At 39.0% G+C, this 21,301-nt stretch overlaps 1 protein-coding gene across 1 annotated transcript in view; it reads right to left on the bottom strand.

Annotated features, from left to right (window-relative positions):
• Positions 1 to 13,065: 13,065 nt before the first annotated feature.
• LHFPL6 (LHFPL tetraspan subfamily member 6) overlaps positions 13,066 to 21,301 on the bottom strand; it is a 275,595-nt gene continuing 267,359 nt past the window's right edge. Inside the window, exon 4 of the mRNA XM_008152063.3 lies at positions 13,066 to 14,131. Coding sequence (XP_008150285.1) covers positions 14,013 to 14,131 — 119 coding nt within the window. The 3' untranslated portion in view covers positions 13,066 to 14,012. The remainder of the gene's footprint in view (positions 14,132 to 21,301) is intronic.

The following is a 21,301-nucleotide window of genomic DNA, read 5'->3' on the forward strand; positions in this document are numbered from 1 at the left end:
ATGGGTTATGTTGTTGCTGGGCCATGCGACACCCAGCAACAGCATAACACCCTGTACAACAGCAACTTTGCAGAGTGTCCTCTTGCACTCCGGGACCCCTCGGGGGATGTTGGAGAGCCAGTTTTGGCCTGATCTCTGCAGACCAGGCTGAGGGCCCCCACCTGCCAGAGGGACCCCACTCACTCCACAGATGCCCTTCGAGCCCTGGCACCACCCCAGGTGTGGCCGGCCAGGGAGGGACCGCCAGAGGTTGGCTCCAGGGCATGTCTGGTCTGTCTCATCCAGTCTTGCCCTGCTGACCACCTTCTAATTAATTTCCTTTCAGTGTGCACAAACACATGCACTAGGTCACTAGTATAAACTAATATTGAATGTTAACTGTAATTGAAAAGTAAAAATTAGAAATAATTTTAAATTAAACTTTGCAGTCAGCATGTTGCTATATTTATCATTATCTATATATATAAAAGGCTAATATGCTAAGTGTCCCTCCGACCATCTGACTGGTTGCTATGATGCGCACTGACCACCAGGGGGCAGACACTCAATGCAGGAGCTGCTGTGATGCGCACTGGCCATTTACAAAGAAACGGCACCACAGACCTGGTGCCCACAAAGCAACACTCGGCTTCCCTTAAGTGGGACACAGGCCCCGCCACCATCCTGGAGCGACAGCCCACCAAATCACAGCCAATGCTGCCAACACCCCATGGCACAAAATGTGACCCACAGCCCAGCCCAGCCCAGCCCAGCCCAGCCCAGAAACAGTTTCAGTTGGGCACCGGGTAATGATGCCACATAGCAACATCCAGCTTCCTCTCCCTAGCAACTAGCCTCCTTGGAGTTTCTTCAGCCCAGGAACATGACTTGCTTTATAACTAGGTGCAAACATTTTACACTTTAACCAAATGTCTGTGAAGCGTTTTCCTGTGCCTCTTCTCATTTGATTCTCACAGAAGTCCTGGAGTAGGTAGATAGGAGACTTGGTGGAATCCTATTTTCTTTTCATTAGCCGGAAAACAGAGACTTAGAAAGCTTAGAAACTTGACCGACTGAAAAGAAGTAAGAAATGGTGGACTTTGAAAATGACTTCAGGTTTTCTCACTGCATAGAATATAGTCAAACACTGATGCAGTTAAATATTTTACCCTTTGTTCTCCCTGCCTGATCTGCAATAATAGTCTGCTTCGTGTCGATATTTACTGCTGTGTTGTTGACAATCACCTGAAAGAGAAGTTGGGGTGCTTCACTGGGCTGGTAAAAGTTTAGCTAAATCAGAAAGCAGGTCTAATTAAGAAAGTTTATTCTATATCTATAAAAGGCTAAGTTGACTCGTACATGCACGATACACATAAAGCTCTTGCTGGCGCCAATCACACACGTTTGTTTTGATCTGTCATTGTCGATCGTGAATTTGGTTGACACTTCTATTGTAGGGAAAGGGCGAATAGCGATATTAAAATATTTCTTCTAATTAATTTCCTTTCAATGTGTGTGAATCTGTGCACTGGGCCGCTCGTAAATTAAGAAATTAACATTCTGCTTATACTATATCATGAATAATTATGCATACCTAAAAAAAACTTGAGCCTGTTGTACTCTGGGGAATGGAAAACTGAGTTTCTGGATTTATAGAACTGAGGGGCAAACATAAAGCATACTTAATACTCCAGGTAATTCAACCCACTTTTCTTTTCTAGAACCCTCTTTATTCGCATCGACTGTCTTTTATTTTATTTTTTTAAAATATATTTTATTGATTTTTTACAGAGAGGAAGAGAGAGGGATAGACAGTTAGAAACATCGATGATAGAGAAACATCGATCAGCTGCCTCCTGCACACCCCCTACTGGGGATGTGCCCGCAACCAAGGTACATGCCCTTGACCGGAATCGAACCTGGGACCTTTCAGTCCGCAGGCCGACGCTCTATCCACTGAGCCAAACCGGTTTCGGCTCATGGACTGTCTTTTAAACTTCAACACCTTTTGGTGTCAAATTTTCTCATTTTGCTATTACTGCTTTTCTAGAAAAGTGATGGATACATAATTTGAAACCAGGAAAACATAGTACTTCATTTTCCATGGAAAGTTGTAACAAGAGTAATTGTAGTTTTTGCTTTTAGAGCCCTGTGATAAAGAACCCAGTGATAGATAAAACTGTGACACATGTGATGCAATGGCTCCTTTTAGCCATGGTATTTCTTGCCTAGCTCCATGGAGGCTTCTGTTTCTCGGTCATACCTGAGTTGTGGAATAAGTCCTAAATAAACAATGAGGCTGTACTTTGATGTTGAATTTGTCTTTCATTCACCTTCCAATATTTCTCCACCTTGTCTACAGATATGTGAAGCAAACTGCAGGAGGAAGTTGTGTTTGTGGTGCATTCAGCTCTCAGTTTAGACATTGTCTCAAGAATAGATAATAAATGTGTCATTTTATGTTCTTGTAATCCTTGGGGTAAATATGATTTATGTCTTTCTAGTTTGTATTCTCTGAGGAGAAATGGTGATTTGTTTTTCCCCAAAATAGAACGTGAATGGCTGTACACTTTTAATAGGTTTGTAAACAGGGCCTTCCATTTTGTATTTGCTGCTTAGAGTGACTTTTCATTGCACCTCATACCTGTTTAAGTTTCATGAGGAAAGGACGGAGCAAGGGGGGTAGGGAATAAACAATTTATCAAATATTAAAAAGTTGAAGTCAGAGCATTACAGTTTATTATTATGTTTCAAAGAATATATGAGCCATTAAAATTCCAATACTGAACCATATTATTGGGATAACTGTAATTGGAAGAAGGAATAACACCACATGAATCTATCCTAATAGTGCCGGTGATAACATGAGCAAGAAAAGGCACAAACAAAGCCCATTCTTATTATAACATTAAAATGAGAATCTGATGCTACTGCTCTGAAACCCAAGACTCTAGCCATAAAGCAAAGTAAGCAAAAATAACATCAGGATAATTAATAATGTCATATTTTAGTGGACAACTTGTGGTGGTGATTAATCACTCTCAACTCTACAATGTAATAACCGTTCCTAACCTGTTTTTGTTGTTTTAAATGTGTCCCTTCCATTTTTAGGATATAACAGTAGTAAGAATTTATGCTGTCTATACTATGGCTGTTACTAGTTCATCAGGCATTGGTTTCAGAGTTCAGTCCTGTGTTCATTAGTAGTATAATCCTTGTATTACTTACCTTTTCTGCATCTCAGATTCCTCATCTGTCAAATGAGAGAAATATGTTTATCTGTATCAGAGTTGCTGTGAGATTAAATAGAGAGCATAGCATTAAAAATATCAGTATTTACTGTTCGTATTAGCAATCATAGTGTGATGGGGGCATGTTTTTACCACTGCCCAGCTCAGGAGAAAATTTCAGTTCAGGTTTACTAGTACATTGTTACACCTCCCTCAAAGGCAAAGTTTACCCTTTGCATCAACACAATCAGATAAGGGATCCTGATCTCCCACCCTGTTTCAGAAGGCAGAGTTTATAAGCATCCTGCTATATCTGATAGGAATTGTCCACATGGTGTGGGTCAGATGGGGTGCTTGGGCAAGTTTTCAGAGCTCAGTTGAGAACAATTCTAGAAGAAACAGTGCTATCTCCTAAAGCTTGGTAGTCTTAAGTGGGCAACAAGACCACTATATTGCTCCAAGTTGTAACTGTTCCAAAATGCTGCTGTTCCAGTCCCAGCCAGTATTCTGGTCCTTTCACTTGCTCCTTTATTATCCAAGCCACTGTTTTAAAAAATATTTTATTTATTTTTAGAGAGAGGGATGGAGAGGGAGAGAGAGAAACATTTATGCAAGAGTGAAATATTGATCAGCTGCCCCCTGCATACCCCCCATTGGGGATCAAGCCAGCAACCAAGGCATGTGCCCTGACTGGGAATTGACCCAGCAACCTCTTGGTGCACATGACAATACCCAACCAACTGAGCCACAACCAACCAGGGCCATTTAGCTTTTTGATATGGAAAAGCATCACTATTCAAGTATACAATTACATATTTATTTCCTCTAGGGCAGAAAGTTGTTTGTTGGTTCAGCTCAAATCGGGACCCAGGTAACAGAGACTTGGCCGACAGCAGATGCCCTCTCACTGCAACAAGACTTGATGGAGATGTCTTGCACTCATGATCCGGGGAACTGGGGTCTATGATATCTAAATCCAGCCTAGCACCAGGAATGCACAGGTCCTACTCAAGAAGGCAAATAATCCTCTCCACTAATAATTACAGGGTAAAACAAGATGGTTGTTAGAGTATTAAATTTGACAGTAAAATAGTAGTCAAGTTTTCAGACTAATTTAAATTGGCCAATCAAAATAAGCAAATACTCTAGAAAAATCAATTGTACTGGACAAAAAAGCTGTTCCTAAAGTGTTAACTAAAATTTTTATTGGTAGTTCATCTCATGGTAAAATTGCGTAACGTATAATGAACCTAAAGCAGTCACATTTTAGTGCAAAAAAGTAAAATTTAAAAGCTATCAAGATTACAGCATAAAATTTCCAAAGCCTCCCAATATTTAAACCAAAAAAGGGGGGATAGTAGAAGAATATCATGTAAGGAAAAATATCCTGTAAATAAATTACATCTAGAAAATTTTTACTTTAGAAAATTAACTTTTATTTGTAATGCTAACAGCAAGACACCCAGGTAAAACATACATGGTGTCAAAACAAGCAAAAGGAAAATCATTTGGGCAAAAAAATGAAAAAGGATCACAAGTCAAATTTATAGAAAATATTCCTTTATTAACTTTTGGTCGAGAATAAGTTTGTATATTTTCAGAAAACAACTCCGAGACCATGTGGATTCCTGCAACAGAGAGGAATTGACAGGAGTGCTCCAGCCATGAAGTCAGAAGAGAAACAGTCCAGAGATGGAAGACGCTGACCATGCCTTGCCATACTAGCAGTCAGCAGATGTGCGTCACTGCAGATTGCCCAGGACCAAACCAGAGAGGGTCGGACCTGCATTACCACCATTTGTCCACCATCCAGAACTGAAATATCATTGCTGTTATGAACACATAAACAACTGTTGGACATAGAAACTGGGACTCAAAAGAACTGTTGGCCCAGAAAGAAACTCACTATAGACTGATTCATTTGCCTCTCAGCATAACTATTATTGCTTGTCTCATTTTCGGTTCCTATAAGTGTATTCCTAGTATCACATGAGCTCACTCATCTAGGGGAAAAGATGAACAACATAGACTGAAGAACAAGAACAGCATTGATCAGACTGTCAGACCTCAGAGGGAAGGTAGGGGAGGGTGGGGACAAGGGAGATAGATCAACCAAAGGACTTGTGTGCTTTCATATGAGCCTAACCAGTAATCACGGACAACAGGGGAGGGGGGAATGCGCGTGGGGGGGTTTGGGAAGGGAATGGGGGGGGGGGGTTGATGACAAATATGTGATACCTTAATCAATAAAGTAATTAAAAAAATTGTTTTTTTCCTTCCATTTGTAGCCTATTTTTCTGGTTCCTCTCTGGATGACTTGACCAGATTGGGAGAAATAAGATTTTGTTTTAGTTAGCTCACAGATGTGGAAAAAATATCCATATTCTCCAAATATGATCTCACCATAGTAGAAAATATAGATTTATACCTTCATTACAAATTGAAAAGCAAATAGCAATATCCTTTTTAACAGATTTATGGTTTTTCAAAATATTGACAATTCCTTGTAATAGGATTTTAAAAGAACTTTCCCCCAAATTATAAGAGTAATACATATTCATTGTTTTCTCTATTTGAATCCCCCCAAAGCTGACCCTGATGCAAGGATTGGGATGTATGTTGTTAATTTGGGAAGGGAAGTGATCCCAGGAAGTAAGAGTTATCCTGTGGGAATAAGGGAAGTAAACCAGGAAGGGGAAAGAAGCAAAAAAAAAAAAAAAAAAAAAGGAGTATATGAATCAAGCTGAAGATTCTCTATTTTACACAGAAAGGGATGTAAACCTGGAAAATAGATGCTTACAAAATTATTGGAAGCATGCAAAGAGAAGGTTCTAGGCTTGGATTAGCTAACCACATGTCTTTGTACATCTAATACAAAAATGCTTTGTGATCTCAGAGGACCTTTGCTTGCCGTCTGGGTTAGTCATCATACTCACCTTTACTTCCTTCAAAAAATGGTTAATTCAATTCCAGAACTTGCCATCTTTAGTAATGCACAGTCACTCACCAACACAACTATGCACCTTAAGGCCATTTGCAAATTCATAGAACTAGTTGTTGTTGTGGTTGTTTTTTAAAGTCACTAAGGAAATAAGTGATTAAATGCAGGGCAAACCCTTCACTGCTATAGGAAAACTAGTTCAAATGGACTAGTATCAGCAGATAAAGAGCCCCATAATCATACTGCAATTACATCTAGGAATACATCCACCCCTCTTGAGGCTTGCCTCCTTTTGTTACTTGCCTAGTCTTATGATCCTTTAGTTTAGGGGTTGGCAAACTTGTTCTGGACATGGTCAACTAGTAAATATTTTAGGCTTGGCTAGCCAAAAAGCAACATCAAAGAAATTATGAAGGTGGGAGACACCACAATCATGTAGCCATTTTAAAGGAAACCATTTAAAAATGTAAAGCCATTCTTAGATCCTGAGCCATTAAACTGCCCCCCCCCCCAAAAAAAAAAAAAAAAACCCACAAAAAAACAAGAATAGCCAGCAGGCAATAGTTGGCCTATCCCTAATTTCATTGCATGTGATTTAGCTTCAGTAATTTAACACTTGGGTCTAATTCTAAAGAGTTCTTTTTCTAACTTAATTAAAACATGATGACCTTTTGTTATATCCTAGTGACTTATTTTAGAACATAAGTGGGTTAAGGTAAATCTCATACATGTCTTATGAAACTCATTCCAGTGGAATTACTGAGAACTTGGACTCCCTCCACTGTTTCTATTTCACATATTTACCACTTGAGTATTTTTGGGTTTCTTCCATAACACATTTAACAGAAATTATATTTTCATTGGTGCCTTTAGTCTTCTCCTTACTGGCACACTGTGGATCTTAAAAAGGAACACCACTGGGCTAATTACATTGCAAGCAGTCAGAAATCAGCTTTTTTTTTTTTTTCATTACTGTTGGTGGGTGTGGGTCTAAATTATCAGATGTCTTTTAACATATTAATATATTTATTAGATGGAGAAATGTCTTTTTGGACACTAAACTTTTCTTGGGAAATAAACTTTCATAGAGCATATGTTTTCCATACTTAAATTTTTAAAGTGAGATTCCACTTGAGATAATTTTTTTTGTTTCAATTTCTTTATTGATTAAGGTATCACATATTTGTCCTCATCCCCCCATTCCCATCCCACACCCCTCCGCACACATGCCCCCACCCCCCTGTTGTCCTTGACCACTGGTTAGGCTCATATGCATGCACACAAGTCCTTTGGTTGATCTCTCCGCTATATCCTCACCCTCCTCTACCCTCCCTCTGAGGCCCGACAGTCTGATCCATTCCTCCTTGTTTCTGGGTCTGTTCTTGTTCATCAGTCTATGTTGTTCATCATTTCCCCTAGATGAGTGAGATCATGTGCTACTAGAAATACACTTATAAGAACCAAAAATGAGACAAGCAATAACGGTTATGCTGAAAGGCAAATGAGTCAGTCTGTAGTGAGTTTCTTTCTGGGCCAACAGTTCTTCTGCGACCCAATTTCAATGTCAAACAGTTCCTTATGTGCACATGTCAGCAATGATATTTCAGTTCTGGATGGTGGACAAATGGTGGTAATGCAGGTCCGACCCTCTGGTTTGGTCCTGGGAAACCTGCAGTGACCAACAAGCTGCTGACTGCTAGTATGGCAAGGCGACGTTAGCGTCTTCCATCTCTGGACTGCTTCTTTTCTGTCTTCGTGGCTGGAGTAGTCCTGTTGATTACTCTCTGTTGCCAGAATCCACATGGTCTCGGAGTTGTTTTCTGAAAATATACAAACATATTCTCGACCAAAAGTTAATAAAGGAATATTTCCTATAAATTTGACTTGAGATCCTTTTTCATTTTTTGCCCAAATGATTTTCCTCTGGCTTGTTTTGACACCATGTGTGTTTTTCATGGGTGTCTTGCTTTTAGCATTACAATTATTTTTCTAAAGTACAAATTTTCTAGATGTAATTTACTTACAGGATATTTTTCCTTACATGATATTCTTCTACTATCCCCCCTTTTTTGATTTAAATATTAGGAGGCTTTTGAAAAATTTTTAATGTAGTCTTGATAGCTTTTAAATTTTATTTTTTGCACTATAATATGACTGCTTTAGTTTCATTACCTGTTATGCAATTTTATCATGAGATGAACTATCAATAAAAATTTTAGTTAACACTTTAGGAACAGCTTTTTGTCCAGTACTATTAATTTTTCTAGAATATTCGCTTGCTTCAATTAGCCAATTTAAATTAGCCTGAAAACTTGACTACTATTTCACTGTCAAATTTATTACTCTAACAACAATCTTATTTTACCCTGTAATATTAGTGGAAAGGATTATTTGCCTTCTTGAGTAGGCCTTGAGCATTCCTGGTGGTAGGCTGGATTTAGATATCAAAAATCCACTTCCCCTCACCATGGGTTCAAGACAACTCAAACAATTCTTGTTGCACTGAGAGGGCTGCTGCTGTCGGCCAAGTCTCTGTCTGTTACCCGGGTCCCGATTTGAGCTGGGCATGGGACGTTAAGCAGCCATTGGGGCAGGAGACTTCCTTCAGAAGGGGTGAGGGTTCAGGCCCCTGCTAAGTTAGGAGGGTGAGGGTCTGTGCCCCACCTCTGTTGACCCCCAAGTTCTCTCCTGATGGCCCCTCTGCGACTGTGCCTGTCTTAGGTTGTTCCTTCCCTGAGGAATCTTACCCGTCTCTGGCTAACCAGCCATCCTCTGGGGCCAAGCAGGGTGATGTGAAATTCAGTTCTGTCTCCTTGGTACCCTATGTCCCCATGGCCTCCACGCCCAGCACCTGCCTTGGGATCCCCTTGCCTGCTGGCAGGGCCCCAGCACTGATCACATATCTTGGGGAACCCGTGTTTCTTCTCCAGGGAGGGCCCAGCTTGCCCCACTGGGCGAGAGGCAGATCCATGGTACCAGTCATCACGAGGCTTCAACCTCAACATGAACAGAAAACTCAGGCAACAGCTGTGAGCAATTGGATTGTGAGAAGAGGGTCCCTCTTGGCCAAAATGGTAAGAGGGACCAATATAGAATGCTCAGGTGCCTTCCCAGGAGGCCCTCTACACAATGGAAGGGATTAAATCCTTACATGTACTTTTTAAATTGCTGCCAGACATTCAAAGAATTAGTTTGTAAGTTTGCTTGCGATAATTATGTATTATGCTGTTGTAATTCTAAAATATCAAGAGATGTGATACCTTTGTCTCCAAGCACCATAAAGATGATTTTCTTTTATTGATCCCCAAGGGTGTGAGGTACTATTATAGGTAATGGGGGTAATCCAAATCTGGGAAGAATTTTAATGACATTGTAGAATAATATCATGTAAGGATATTCTTTGCTCTAGGCCATGGCAATTCCCTTTCAAACTGGCTGTCCATTTCTTTTTGTGTTGACAAGGTCTTAGTTACATTTTCTGCACCTCTCCAGGGGGAAAGTAGTGATAGTAGTGACACCCTTTCTTTGGTGTCCACACAAGCCAGAAACCTCTCTTTAATTTTACACAGAAAGGAGCAGTGTTTTGATTTTGTGTCATACAAAAGGGAAGCTGGGTAGAGACCCCTGTGTAATTATACTTTCTTGCCCCACCCATGATCCTCCTGGATATTATTGGTGACTACATTAGTCAGGGGATCAGCCCACATAAGGGGTCTTACCCATGAAGGGTCAGGAGCATAAGTCCAAAATACTTCCCCATTTTTCCCAGGTAATATTACCATACATCTGATGGTTGCTAACATGGCTAGAAAGGCGTTCTCAGGCATTCTTGGGTTTCTGGTTACCTCACAATTTCTTCCCTGAGGTTTGACGTTTTGATTGATGTTTATACTATACTAGAGGCCCGGTGCACAAAATTCATGCACGGGAGGGTGTGTCCCTCAGCCCAGCCTGCACCCTCTCCAATCTGGGTCCGCTTGAGAGATGTCAATCTCACAATCCAGGACTGCTGGCTCCCAACTGCTCGCCTGCCTGCCTTCCTGATTGCCCCTAACTGCTTCTGCCTGCCAGCCTGATCACCCCCTAACCACTCCCCTGCCAGCCTGATTGCCCCTAACTGTACTCCCCTGCAGACCTGGTCACCCCTAACTGCCCTCCACTGCAGGCCTGGTCCCCCTCAACTGCTCTCCCCTGCAGGCCTGGGTCCCCCACAACTGCCCTTCCCTGCAGGCCCGGTCACCCCCAACTTCCCTCCTCTGCCGGTCTGGTCACCCCTAACTGCCCTCCCTTGCAGGTCTGGTCTCTCCCAACTGCCCTCCCCTGCTGGCCTGATCGCCCACAACTGCCCTCCCTTGCAGGCCTGGTCCCTCCCAACTGCCCTCCCCTGCTGGCCATCTTGTGGTGGCCATCTTGTGTCCACATGGGGGCAGCCATCTTGTGTGTTGGAGTGATGGTCAATTTGCATATTACTCTTTTATTAGATAGGATAATAAAAGGCTAATATGCAAATCGACTGAACAGCAGAATGACTGGTCGCTATGACATGCACTGACCACCAGGGGGCAGATGCTCAATACAGAAGCTGTCCTCTGGTGGTCAGTGTGCTCCCACATGGGGAGCGCCACTCAGCCAGAAGCCAGGCTCATGGCTGGCTAGCTAGCAGCGGTGGTGGGAGCCTCTCCCGCCTCTGTGGCAGCACTAAGGATGTCCAACTTATGGCTTAGGCCTGCTCCATAGGGAGCGGGCCTAAGTCATCAGTCAGACATACCCTGAGGGCTCCCAGAGTGAGAGAGGGTGCAGTCTGGGTTGAGAGACCACCCCCTTCGAGTGCACGAATTTCATGCACCAGGCCTCTAGTATAAACATAAAACTAAGCCACAACCTGTCTAGGAAACCAACCTACTGTCTGTAGTAACCAACCCAGGAAAGTAAACAATAATCTTAGAGTAATTGTCCCAAACCAATCTAGATTTGGTTAATATTTGTCAGGTTTTTTTTAGTTTTTGTCTACACTTTCAATTTAGGAATAACAAGAGAAAGCCAAATATCCTTTTCTAGTCAGTCACATAGGACACACCAGTTAGCCTGCTTACAGCTTCCTCAATTCAACAAACTCCAATCAGGGCATACCTGAAGCATTCTCTTTTTCCCCACTATAAATATTTACCAGTCTCTGCCTGTATTTGTGTCTCTGCCAAACACAGTGATGATGGATGACAGTCTTGTTATAAAAGCTCTGAATAAATATCCTTTGCTTGCTCTAAAAAAAGACACCATATATGAGTAGTCAGAATTTAAGATATAAAGGTTTATCTTTTGATAAACATGTAATCATTTCAAAGCGATCAACCTTCTAATCTAGTGAAGTTCACTAATTTCTAAAATCATAAAAACTACTCTCCAGGTAGTTATGCTAAGTGAAATAAGCCAGTCAGAGAAAGATAAATATCACATGATCTCACTTATATGTGGAATATAATGAACAAAGTAAACCGACAAACAAAATAAATGTAGAGACATAGAAGCATGGAACAGACTGACGAATCTCAGAGAGGAAGTAGGGAGGGGGTGGAAGAGATTAATCAAAGAATTTATATACATATATGCATAACCCATGGACACAGACAATAGTGTGTGGAGGCCTGGGCAGGAGATGGAAGTCAGGGGAGGGAGTCAATGGGGGGAAAAGGGGGAATATCCGAAACACTTTCAACAATAAAGATAAATTTAAAAAAATCATTAAAACTATATAAAAATGATAAGGTTGTCATTAAATCTGTTCCAGAAATTAGACCTTAATGAATTCCATAGAGGACTTCAACTTGATAATGGGAGCTAAGAAGTCATAATACTATTGAGACAGGAAAAGTGCCATGAAAAAAAATTGAAAAGCACCAGCAGTATAGGAAAATGATGGTCTAATTGAGGAAGCAAAGTGCCATCTTACCCTCTCTGCAGGAACCCAGAGTGGTGAATCCCCTGCTCAGTGGACAAGACACAATCAAGTTACATTCAGCACGTTATGAATTAAGCAATTGAGAATAGAGTGACTTTTACCATAGCAACAAAGCCTCAAAAAGCCCAGAATTTTATTGGCCAGATTCTTGCATTGTTCTTTCAGGGCAGCATGAATCCTCACCCTGGATGATTAAAAATACCAGAAGCAAGCATGATATTCAGTTATTCAAGTTAAGGTGATAATTATACAGAGAGAACAGAAAATATAGTTATATGTATAAATAGCCAAATGTGGAAAGTATATAATTTAGAAGCTACCTATAACTGAAGTTTTTTAAGGATCTGATGCAATATCTCAGCATTGCCTAATAAAACAATCTATCCATCATCCGGTATGCAAATCTTGGCTCCTGAAGGACTTGGTTCTGTTAGGGAGTCATGAAAGGGTCAAAATTTTTCTCTTTAGCCAAGGTTTTATGCTGGGATCAGGAGTGTGAGATAATCTTTCTCAAGTGGCCAAGATTCCTGCAAGAGAGGTGTGAAATTTCCCTAGCACAGCGTGCTGAAGATATAGCACATGTAGAAAGCAAAGGAGCAGCAGGCCGCATGCAGCTTGTGGTGACTCTCTCGTCATCCAGGAGACTGTCGGCCCAGACACCTCCTGAACCACGAGCTGGCTCTCACTGCCCTCTCAAACGTAATCTTAAATAAACAAGAAACTTCTCTCATAAAAATTTAGTTGTGATTGAAGTGCAATGAACAGGAAGTTAGAATTCTGGTTGCAAAGCATTCAAGTTGAAAGCAGGAACTATCTCATACTCACCTTTAATATCCCATGAATTAATCTCAGGCCTTACAAGAAAAAGAAAAATTTACAGGACCATTGGAGTCAAAAGGCTATATTCATGAGATTAAAGAAGCAAATCAGGGAACTTAAGACTCTACGACTCATTTAGTTATTGATTAAAGAGTGAGTTTATTCACAGGGTTTTTCAAATACAAACAAAATAGCATTTTTTTTTTTACAAAGTGAATATTGAAATAAATGTGGTACAGCAAAGTATAATGACAGACAAAAGAAACAAGATCTAATGCCTGAAAAAAGGAATGAAATATTCCCCTTTACTTCATAAGTATATCATAGCAGAAGCTACTCAGAGAAATGTAGCATGTTTTGAATAATATTGAAACACAAAGGCTTCACTGTAAAGGTCTGCATAAACAGTGACAATATATTGAGGGCATAAAAAGTTTATGCAGAATATACAAAATACTGATAGAGTGGCTTATTGGTACATTTATTAGATTTAATGTATGCTTTATAAAGTGACAATAACAGCATTTTAAATGTGTATTAAAAACAGAGGAGTAATGCATACCTAAACCTCTGTACAGTCTTTGTGACAATTTTATATGTTTGTGCATGGGCATATGTGTGAATATGTATGTCTCTATGTGCTTGTGTGCTTTCAGAAGCGCCATGACCTACAGGGAACATCTGCAGGTTACCCGACTTCTCAACATAATACTGTTTCTACTAGCCCTTTTGATGATCTGAGTCCTTATCTTTTAAAAAAAGTCTAAAACCCTTGTGTGCATATATAGATTTGTTTTGCCTGCATAATGTTCTACATTAATAATACTCTATGGAATAGAAACAACTAATACCTCCTCAATATTTTTAGCCTTTGGTCCATTTTTTTCTATCATTCTAAGCGCTCTTTCTTTTATAAATCTTGTACAACCCTTCCACAATATATAAAGTTTCTGATTCCATTGGATTTTATTTCATTAGCATTGTATTAATTAGAACCACTATTCCACCTTTTGAAAGTAGCCGGATTTTTTAGTACCTCCAAGCCCCTTCAGCCCATCTTCTCCTCTTTTTTCTTGGTGGCTCCATCTTAGTATGGGTACTGCTTCTGTTTCTTGCCAGAGAAGCAAGCCAGCCATGTGCACAGAAGTATGGCAGCAGCAGCACCTGCTCCAGTGCAGTAGTAGGCCCAGCCGATTTCACACTTACCTAGAGACACAAGAAGAGAAGAGAAAGCAGGCACAGATCAGGATGATTCTGTAGGAGGTTCTGTATGTGTGTTCCTAATGTACAGAAGTGACATTGAAATACCCACTATAAATGTGCTATACTCAATCAAATGGAATGGAAACACATGTTGAAAATTATCTCAAGACTGAAGAACACAAGGATGGTTTCTTTGCATTTCAGAAAGATCTTAAGGCCTATGCCTCCTGCCTCCAATGGCCACAGTCCTAATGAAGAAAAGGAAGAATGGCAATAATCAGGATAGGAAAGATAAAGCTATTAAATCTAATTTAAATCAACCAAACTTATATGCATAATGAGGTACCTTAGGACAAATTCAAAATGGATACAATCCTTCTGAAAAGGACCACTCTATGGAGGAGACCCATTTGAAGGATAATGTTGAATTGAATACTGCTATTTACATGTAATTGTTAAGTGTTTGAACTGGAGAAGAAAATCTCTCAGGTTCTTCTGAGGTCAACACTCACCTTTAAATTAAAGCACCATGTAAAAGAGAACATAATGATAAGGTCCAAATGATCTCTCAGACTTGGCTTAGTACTTGTACTAATAATAACATCCACAATACTAAAAATACAATTAGTAAACACACACACACACACACACACACACACACACACACAACAGGGGCAGTTATATTAATTACAGAGAAAGCAGACTTCCAAGCAAGATGTTATCAGTGATAACAAAAGGCATTAACAATGATACATGAGTCAATTCTCCCAAAAGACATAATAATCCATAAATGGGTATGTGCCTAACAATAGAGCATCAAACTATGTGAGGCAAAAACTGACAGTTTTCAAGGAGAAATGGATAAATTCATTATCATAGTTGGAGACTTCAATACCCCTCTATTAAAAATGGATAGGTCCAGCAGGTAGAAAAAGCCTATAAGGATATAGTTGAACTCAACAACACCACTAATCTATTAAATATAATTTACATTGACAGCCTACATCTAAGAACAACAGAATACACATTCTTCTCAATGAAGATGAAATATTCACCATGATTCTGGGCCATAAAAAAAACTTAACACACTTAAAATAATATAAATCATACAATGTCTGCTTTTAGATCACAATGGAATTAAATTAGAAATAGATAACATAAAAATGACTAGAAAATTCCCAAAATTTGTGGAGATTAAACAACACACTTTTAAATAACACATGTGCCAAAAAAGAAATCTCAAAAGAAATTTTAGAATATTTTGAACTAAGTGAAAATAACACAACTTATCAAAATTTGTAGGTTTCAGTAAAAACAGCACTTAGAAAATCAATGCAAATATTAGAAAAAAGATCTAATATTAATTATCTGTTTCCACTCTAGAAAAAGGTTTCTAAATAGGAATTAGAATAGAAATCAATGACATTCTATGAGGCCAGCATTACCCTAACACCAAAACCAGACATAGATATTACAAGAAAAGAAAATTATATACATCTCTCATGAACATAGATCCAAAAATCCTCAACAAAATATTAGCAAATTAAATCCAACAACATATAAAAAAGAATGATACACAGGGGAGGGTGGGAGTAAGGGGGAGAGATCAACCAAAGGATTTGTATGCATGCATGTAAGCATAACCAATGGACACAGACACCAGGGGAGTGAGGGCATGAGTAGGGGTTGGGGGGTCGGGGGGCAATGGGGGGGATAAGAACACATATGTAATACCTTAATCAATAAAGAAAAAAGAATTATATACCATGATCAAGTGATATTTATCCCAGGCATAAAGGCTGGTTCAACAATTGAAAAATAATTAATACAATCCATCACATCAACAGACTAAAAAAAATTACACGATCAAGTCAATAGATGCAGAAAAGTATTTGACAAACCACTCACTCACTAATGACAAAAATTGCCAGTAAAATAGAGGGGAATCTTCTCAACCTGTTTAAAAAGTCTATAAAAAATCCTATTGCTAATATCATAGTTAATGTGAGAAACTCAAAACTTCCTCTCTAAAATCAGGTGCAAAGCAAGGATGTATCCTCTCACCTTTCCTTTTCAATATGAACTAGAAATTCTGGTTATTGCAATAAGGCAGGAAAAGAAAACAAAAGCTATACAATTTAGGGAAAAAATAAACATGTCTTTGTAGATAATATAATTGTCTATTTAGAAAATGTGAAAGAATCCACAAAATACTCTGGAATTAATAAGCAATTATAGCAAGATTGTAGGATACAAGGGTCATATATAAAAGTCAATTATTCCTTATATACCAGCAATGAACAGGTAGAATTTGAAATTAGAAACACAATACCTTTATATTTATACCCAAAAGTAAAATAATTAGTTGTAAATCTAACAAAATATATACAAAATCAAAGAACTAAATAAATGGTGAGATATTTCATGTTCATAGAAAGGAAGAACCAATATTGTCAACATGTTAGTTCCTCCTAATTTGACCTATAGATTCAATGCAATCTCAATCAAAATCCCAGAAAGCTTTTTGTGGACACTGACAAACTGTTTCTAAAGTTTATAAGGAGAGGCAAAAGACCCAGAAAGCCAACACAATATTAAGGAAGAAAAACAAAGTTAGTCAACTGACACTACCTGATTTCAAGACTTACCTTAAATATCCAGTAATTGGTGAAGAATAGACAACTTGCTCAATAGAACAGATGAGCGAACCAAGATATGGAACCCTATAAATATAGTCAACTGATCTTTGACAAAAGAGCAAAGAAAATACAATGGAGCAAAGATAGTCTTTTCATCAAATGATGCTGGAACAACCTGATATCCATGTGCAAAATAACTAACTAACTAACTAACTACTAACTAACTAACTAACTAAGTAAATGAAATAAAAGAAAGAAAGAAAAGAAACTAGACAAACCTTACACTCTTTACAAAATTAACTCAAAATAAATCATAGATCTAAATGTAACACCCCAAACTCCTAGAAGATAACTTAAGTGAAAACCTAGATGATCTTGAGTATGGTGATGACTCCAAATAGGACACAAAGGTAAAAGCCATTAAAGAACTAATTGATAAGCTGGACTTGATTAAAATTTAAAAACTGAAAGTATCAAGAGAATGAGAATACAAGCCACAGACTGGGAGAAAATATTTGCAAAAGACACAGCTAATAAAGGACTGTTATTCAAAATAGACCAAAAAACTTTTAAAACTCAACAATCAAATAAACAAACAAGTTCATTAAAAATGAGCTAAATGTCTTAACAAATATCTTACCAAAGAAGACATACAAATGACAAATAAGCATATAAAATATGCTCTACATCAGATACCATCAGGGAAATTCAATGAGATACCACTACACAACTATTAGAATGGCAACAATATGGAACATTGACACCACCAAATGCTGACAAAGATGTGGAACATCTCATACATTGGTGGTAAGAATGTAAAATATCACAGTCACATTGAAAACAGTTTGCAGTTTTCTTAAAGAACTAAACATATTCTCACCATACAATCCAGCAATCATACTCCTTGATATTTACCTAAAGGAGCTAAAAACTTATGTCCACATCAAAATTTGCACATGGATTTTAATATCAGTTTTACCCATAATTTCCAAAACTTTGAAGCAACCAAGATGCCCTCAGAGCTAGGACTCAAACCTGTACAACTTGTAAGAATAAAAAGTCCTGAGATAATTAAATGGGTTTCTGTATTCATTAATCATTTTTATTTTTATAGAATCCATGTTATTCTTTTAGAGTGCACAGTATGGAAGGCTTCTATACCTCTCATGGAATATTGTCTTTTCTTTACCAATTTTAATCAGTCTTTTAGTCTTATGATCTGATCAGAAAATACTCCAACAACAACTGTTTTCCTCTCTTTTCTTTTGTTCTTGTTTGCACATTACATTAGATATAAACACATGCACCAACATACTTGAATTTCATATTCATTGAACATATAATATGCCCCCACTGTGCACGAATTTCATGCACTGGGCCTCTAGTTAAAGTATATAAAGACAGGTGTAGCATCCAATTTGACTTCATATCTTTATTGATGTTTACTAGAGGGATAGGTAGCATGTGACCTATTTATAGATTAGAAGGCAAAGGTGAGGCAAAGGTGAGGCAAAGTTAAGTGAGTCATCGGCTTGTCACCATAAGTAGAGAGGCAAATTTTGATTAAGGGCTTCCACATCTCAAAAGTACTGTAGGGCATTACCTATGCCAGTGATGGTGAACCTATGACACGCGTGTCAGCACTGACACGCGTAACTATTTCTGATGACATGTGGCCGCTGAGGCAGCCGCATGCCGAGGATGAAACATTTGCTGCTCCTGAGGATGAAACATTTGCGAAATAATGTTTTTTCCTCAAAGTGACACACTACCCGAGTTATGCTCAGTTTTTTGGCGAAGTTTGACACACCAAGCTCAAAGGTTGCCCATCACAGACCTATGCACACAGACAATAAGCTGTTATTCAGTTCTCAACCTACATGCCATCCTTGATTTCTCCTTTCCAATATCCAATGATAATAATAGTTTTAAAATAGCAATTTATTGATTGATTTACTTATTGATTGTTATTTGTTCTAAATTGTTAGAAGAGCTTTACAAGAAAAAAATACTAGTGTATTTAATCCTCAGAAGAATATGATGTGAATAGGTACATGAGTATCATCCCAATCAGTCAGATGGAAAAAGTAAGGCCAAGGAAAGTTCAATAACTTGATAAAGGATTTACTGTTACTAAGTGGCAAGCCCTTTCTAGTTCTCTCTCCAATATTCATACAGTGTCATATCACTTACCAAATGTCTGCAGCACCTCTGGGCAGTCTTACCTGCCCTCATTGCTTTCTGGTCTCCCTGCTTCTACTTACAACATCACCAACAACAAAAGAGGAAGCTTTCTTTAAAAAAAAAAATAATGTTAAGTCCCTCTCTAACTTAAAGAAAGTCCTCTATGAATTCTCCAAAATCCAATCTCCTTTCAATGCCTATAAGTCTTTGAATGAGCTGATATCTGCCTTCCTCTAAGACCTCATAACTACCTTCCCTCATCTTTTTTTCTGGCTACACTGGCTGCCTTCTCTGTATCACATCAGGCTTGTTGCTGGCTTGGGTGCTTCACTCATTATTCCTTCCACCCAGAAAATTCTACATCCAGATCACTACAGATCTGACTCCTTCTCAAATGACCTCTACAAAGATACCTCCCACTCCACACCTGCGTCATCACAGTCACTCTACCCCTCACTTCACTTTCCTGACTATGTAGAACGTTTCCATGGTTTGTAATCACCTTGTGCATATGTTTAATTTCAGTGTCAATTAGGGGAGATCGTTGTATATTTTGTTCCCTACCGTACTCCTACAACAGTGCCTGGCTCATAATAGGCACTCAATAAATAAATGTTGAGTTCAAAGTGAGGAAAAAGAAAAATAGAAAGAAAGGAAGCAAAATACGCAAAGAGCCTGTCCTTGAAAAACACAGTAATTCCAGAATTTTATTTTAAGAGCCACTCTAGTGCTATTTTGGCACTGAACTTTTGGAGAGAAGTAACCATGCATTTACAGCCTCATGCAGAGTGTGTTAAAATTGAACAGGATGATAGCTTCTCCTGAAAGATCACATCTCCACCTCAGGGATGGTTTCACTGGAACAATGACCTCCATTAATACTGATAGATAGTGTAAGAATTTTTCAAGGGTAACAGAATCCCTCCATGGATCAGATTTGCTGATAACCATAGGCTAATGTGGCTGTGACTCTTAGGAATATTCCATTTTGAATTATTTTCTAACTAGATTCAATAAATCTAGGATGAAAATTTAATAAGTGACTAAGAGATGGCAAGTTTTAGAACCTTTCAAAAAGTCAGCAAAATTTGTGGTCAGTCCATTTAACAAAGGGCTCATAACATAGAACACAATCAATTGTTCATTAATAACAAGTTATTGACTGACAAACAGTTCCATGACCTAACATGAAAAGCATAATGATTATATCTTCCTTAATTATTGGACACTTTCTTGAGAAAAGTAGCTGATGAGGCTAATTATTTGAGCATAATATATGTGTTTAGTATTGAATAAAGATGGAAAAAGAAGCTACTAAAGAATTGACTACCAGAGGATCAAAGAGAGAGAGAGAGAGAGAGCAGAATATTTTTCAGCAAGGAAGTCAATAAAATAGCAGCATTTCAAACTTTAGGGGAATTGCAGCAGATGATGTGTATGTTCTACCCAATTCCTTTGGATCACTTTGCTGGCTCTGGGCTCTCATCTATCAGCTTCTGCTTTGCTCCTAACACCTTATATGTATGTGCAAACCCCATCAGTAACTTGTGAGTATAGAGCCACTTTACCTCAATATTCAGAGAGCTGAAGTGCTCCCTGACATAAGTGTGAAAGCTGCTTTCTTGCCTCCAGGGAGCACAAACTTTGTAGTGCAGTGAATGTTCCAGAGCTCTGGTGAGTTCAGACTGAGGCTGGGACCTCACCTGAAAAATATACCCTTACTTAGTTTTTACTCCTTTACTACCTTGCTTTCCAACTTCCTTACTAGTTTTTCCTTGGATCATTTCCTGGATTACTTGAACATGAATCCCCATTTAAGGATCTGCTCTGGGGAACCCAATTTAAGACAAGAGCAAATGAATAAAATCATTTTTGCTTTTCTTTATCACAACAAGGGTCTGTGAAGTTGCTTCAGGTGTCAGAGGCTTAACTGCCCCATCCCAACCACCCACCCACCCACCCAAACCCTGACATTCCCTGAAAGGCCCAGAGCAAGAATAGATTCCTCAGCACAAGCTGTCTCATACTCTCCCTACACTACCACCTTCCTGGGGTAAATCCAACTCCTTGACTCGTTAAGTTGTATGTGTCATCTTACTTAATAATAGACAAACATGTAAATTGACCATACCTCCGCTAAGCCCACAGCCAATCAGAGTGAGTATGCAAATTAACCCAACAAATATGGTGGTTAATTTGCATACGTACCTGGGTCCCGGGAACATCCTTGGCACCCTGGTCACTCTGAGCCGGCGATCAGAGGTGCGGGGGACCCCAGCTAAAGCCTAAAGCCTCAGGCCAAGCTGGCAATCGGAGGGGTGGGGCAGGGGCCGAGCCGGCAATTGGAGGG

Source organism: Eptesicus fuscus, chromosome 8, assembly GCF_027574615.1.
Source record: "Eptesicus fuscus isolate TK198812 chromosome 8, DD_ASM_mEF_20220401, whole genome shotgun sequence".
Classification (NCBI taxonomy): domain Eukaryota; kingdom Metazoa; phylum Chordata; class Mammalia; order Chiroptera; family Vespertilionidae; genus Eptesicus; species Eptesicus fuscus.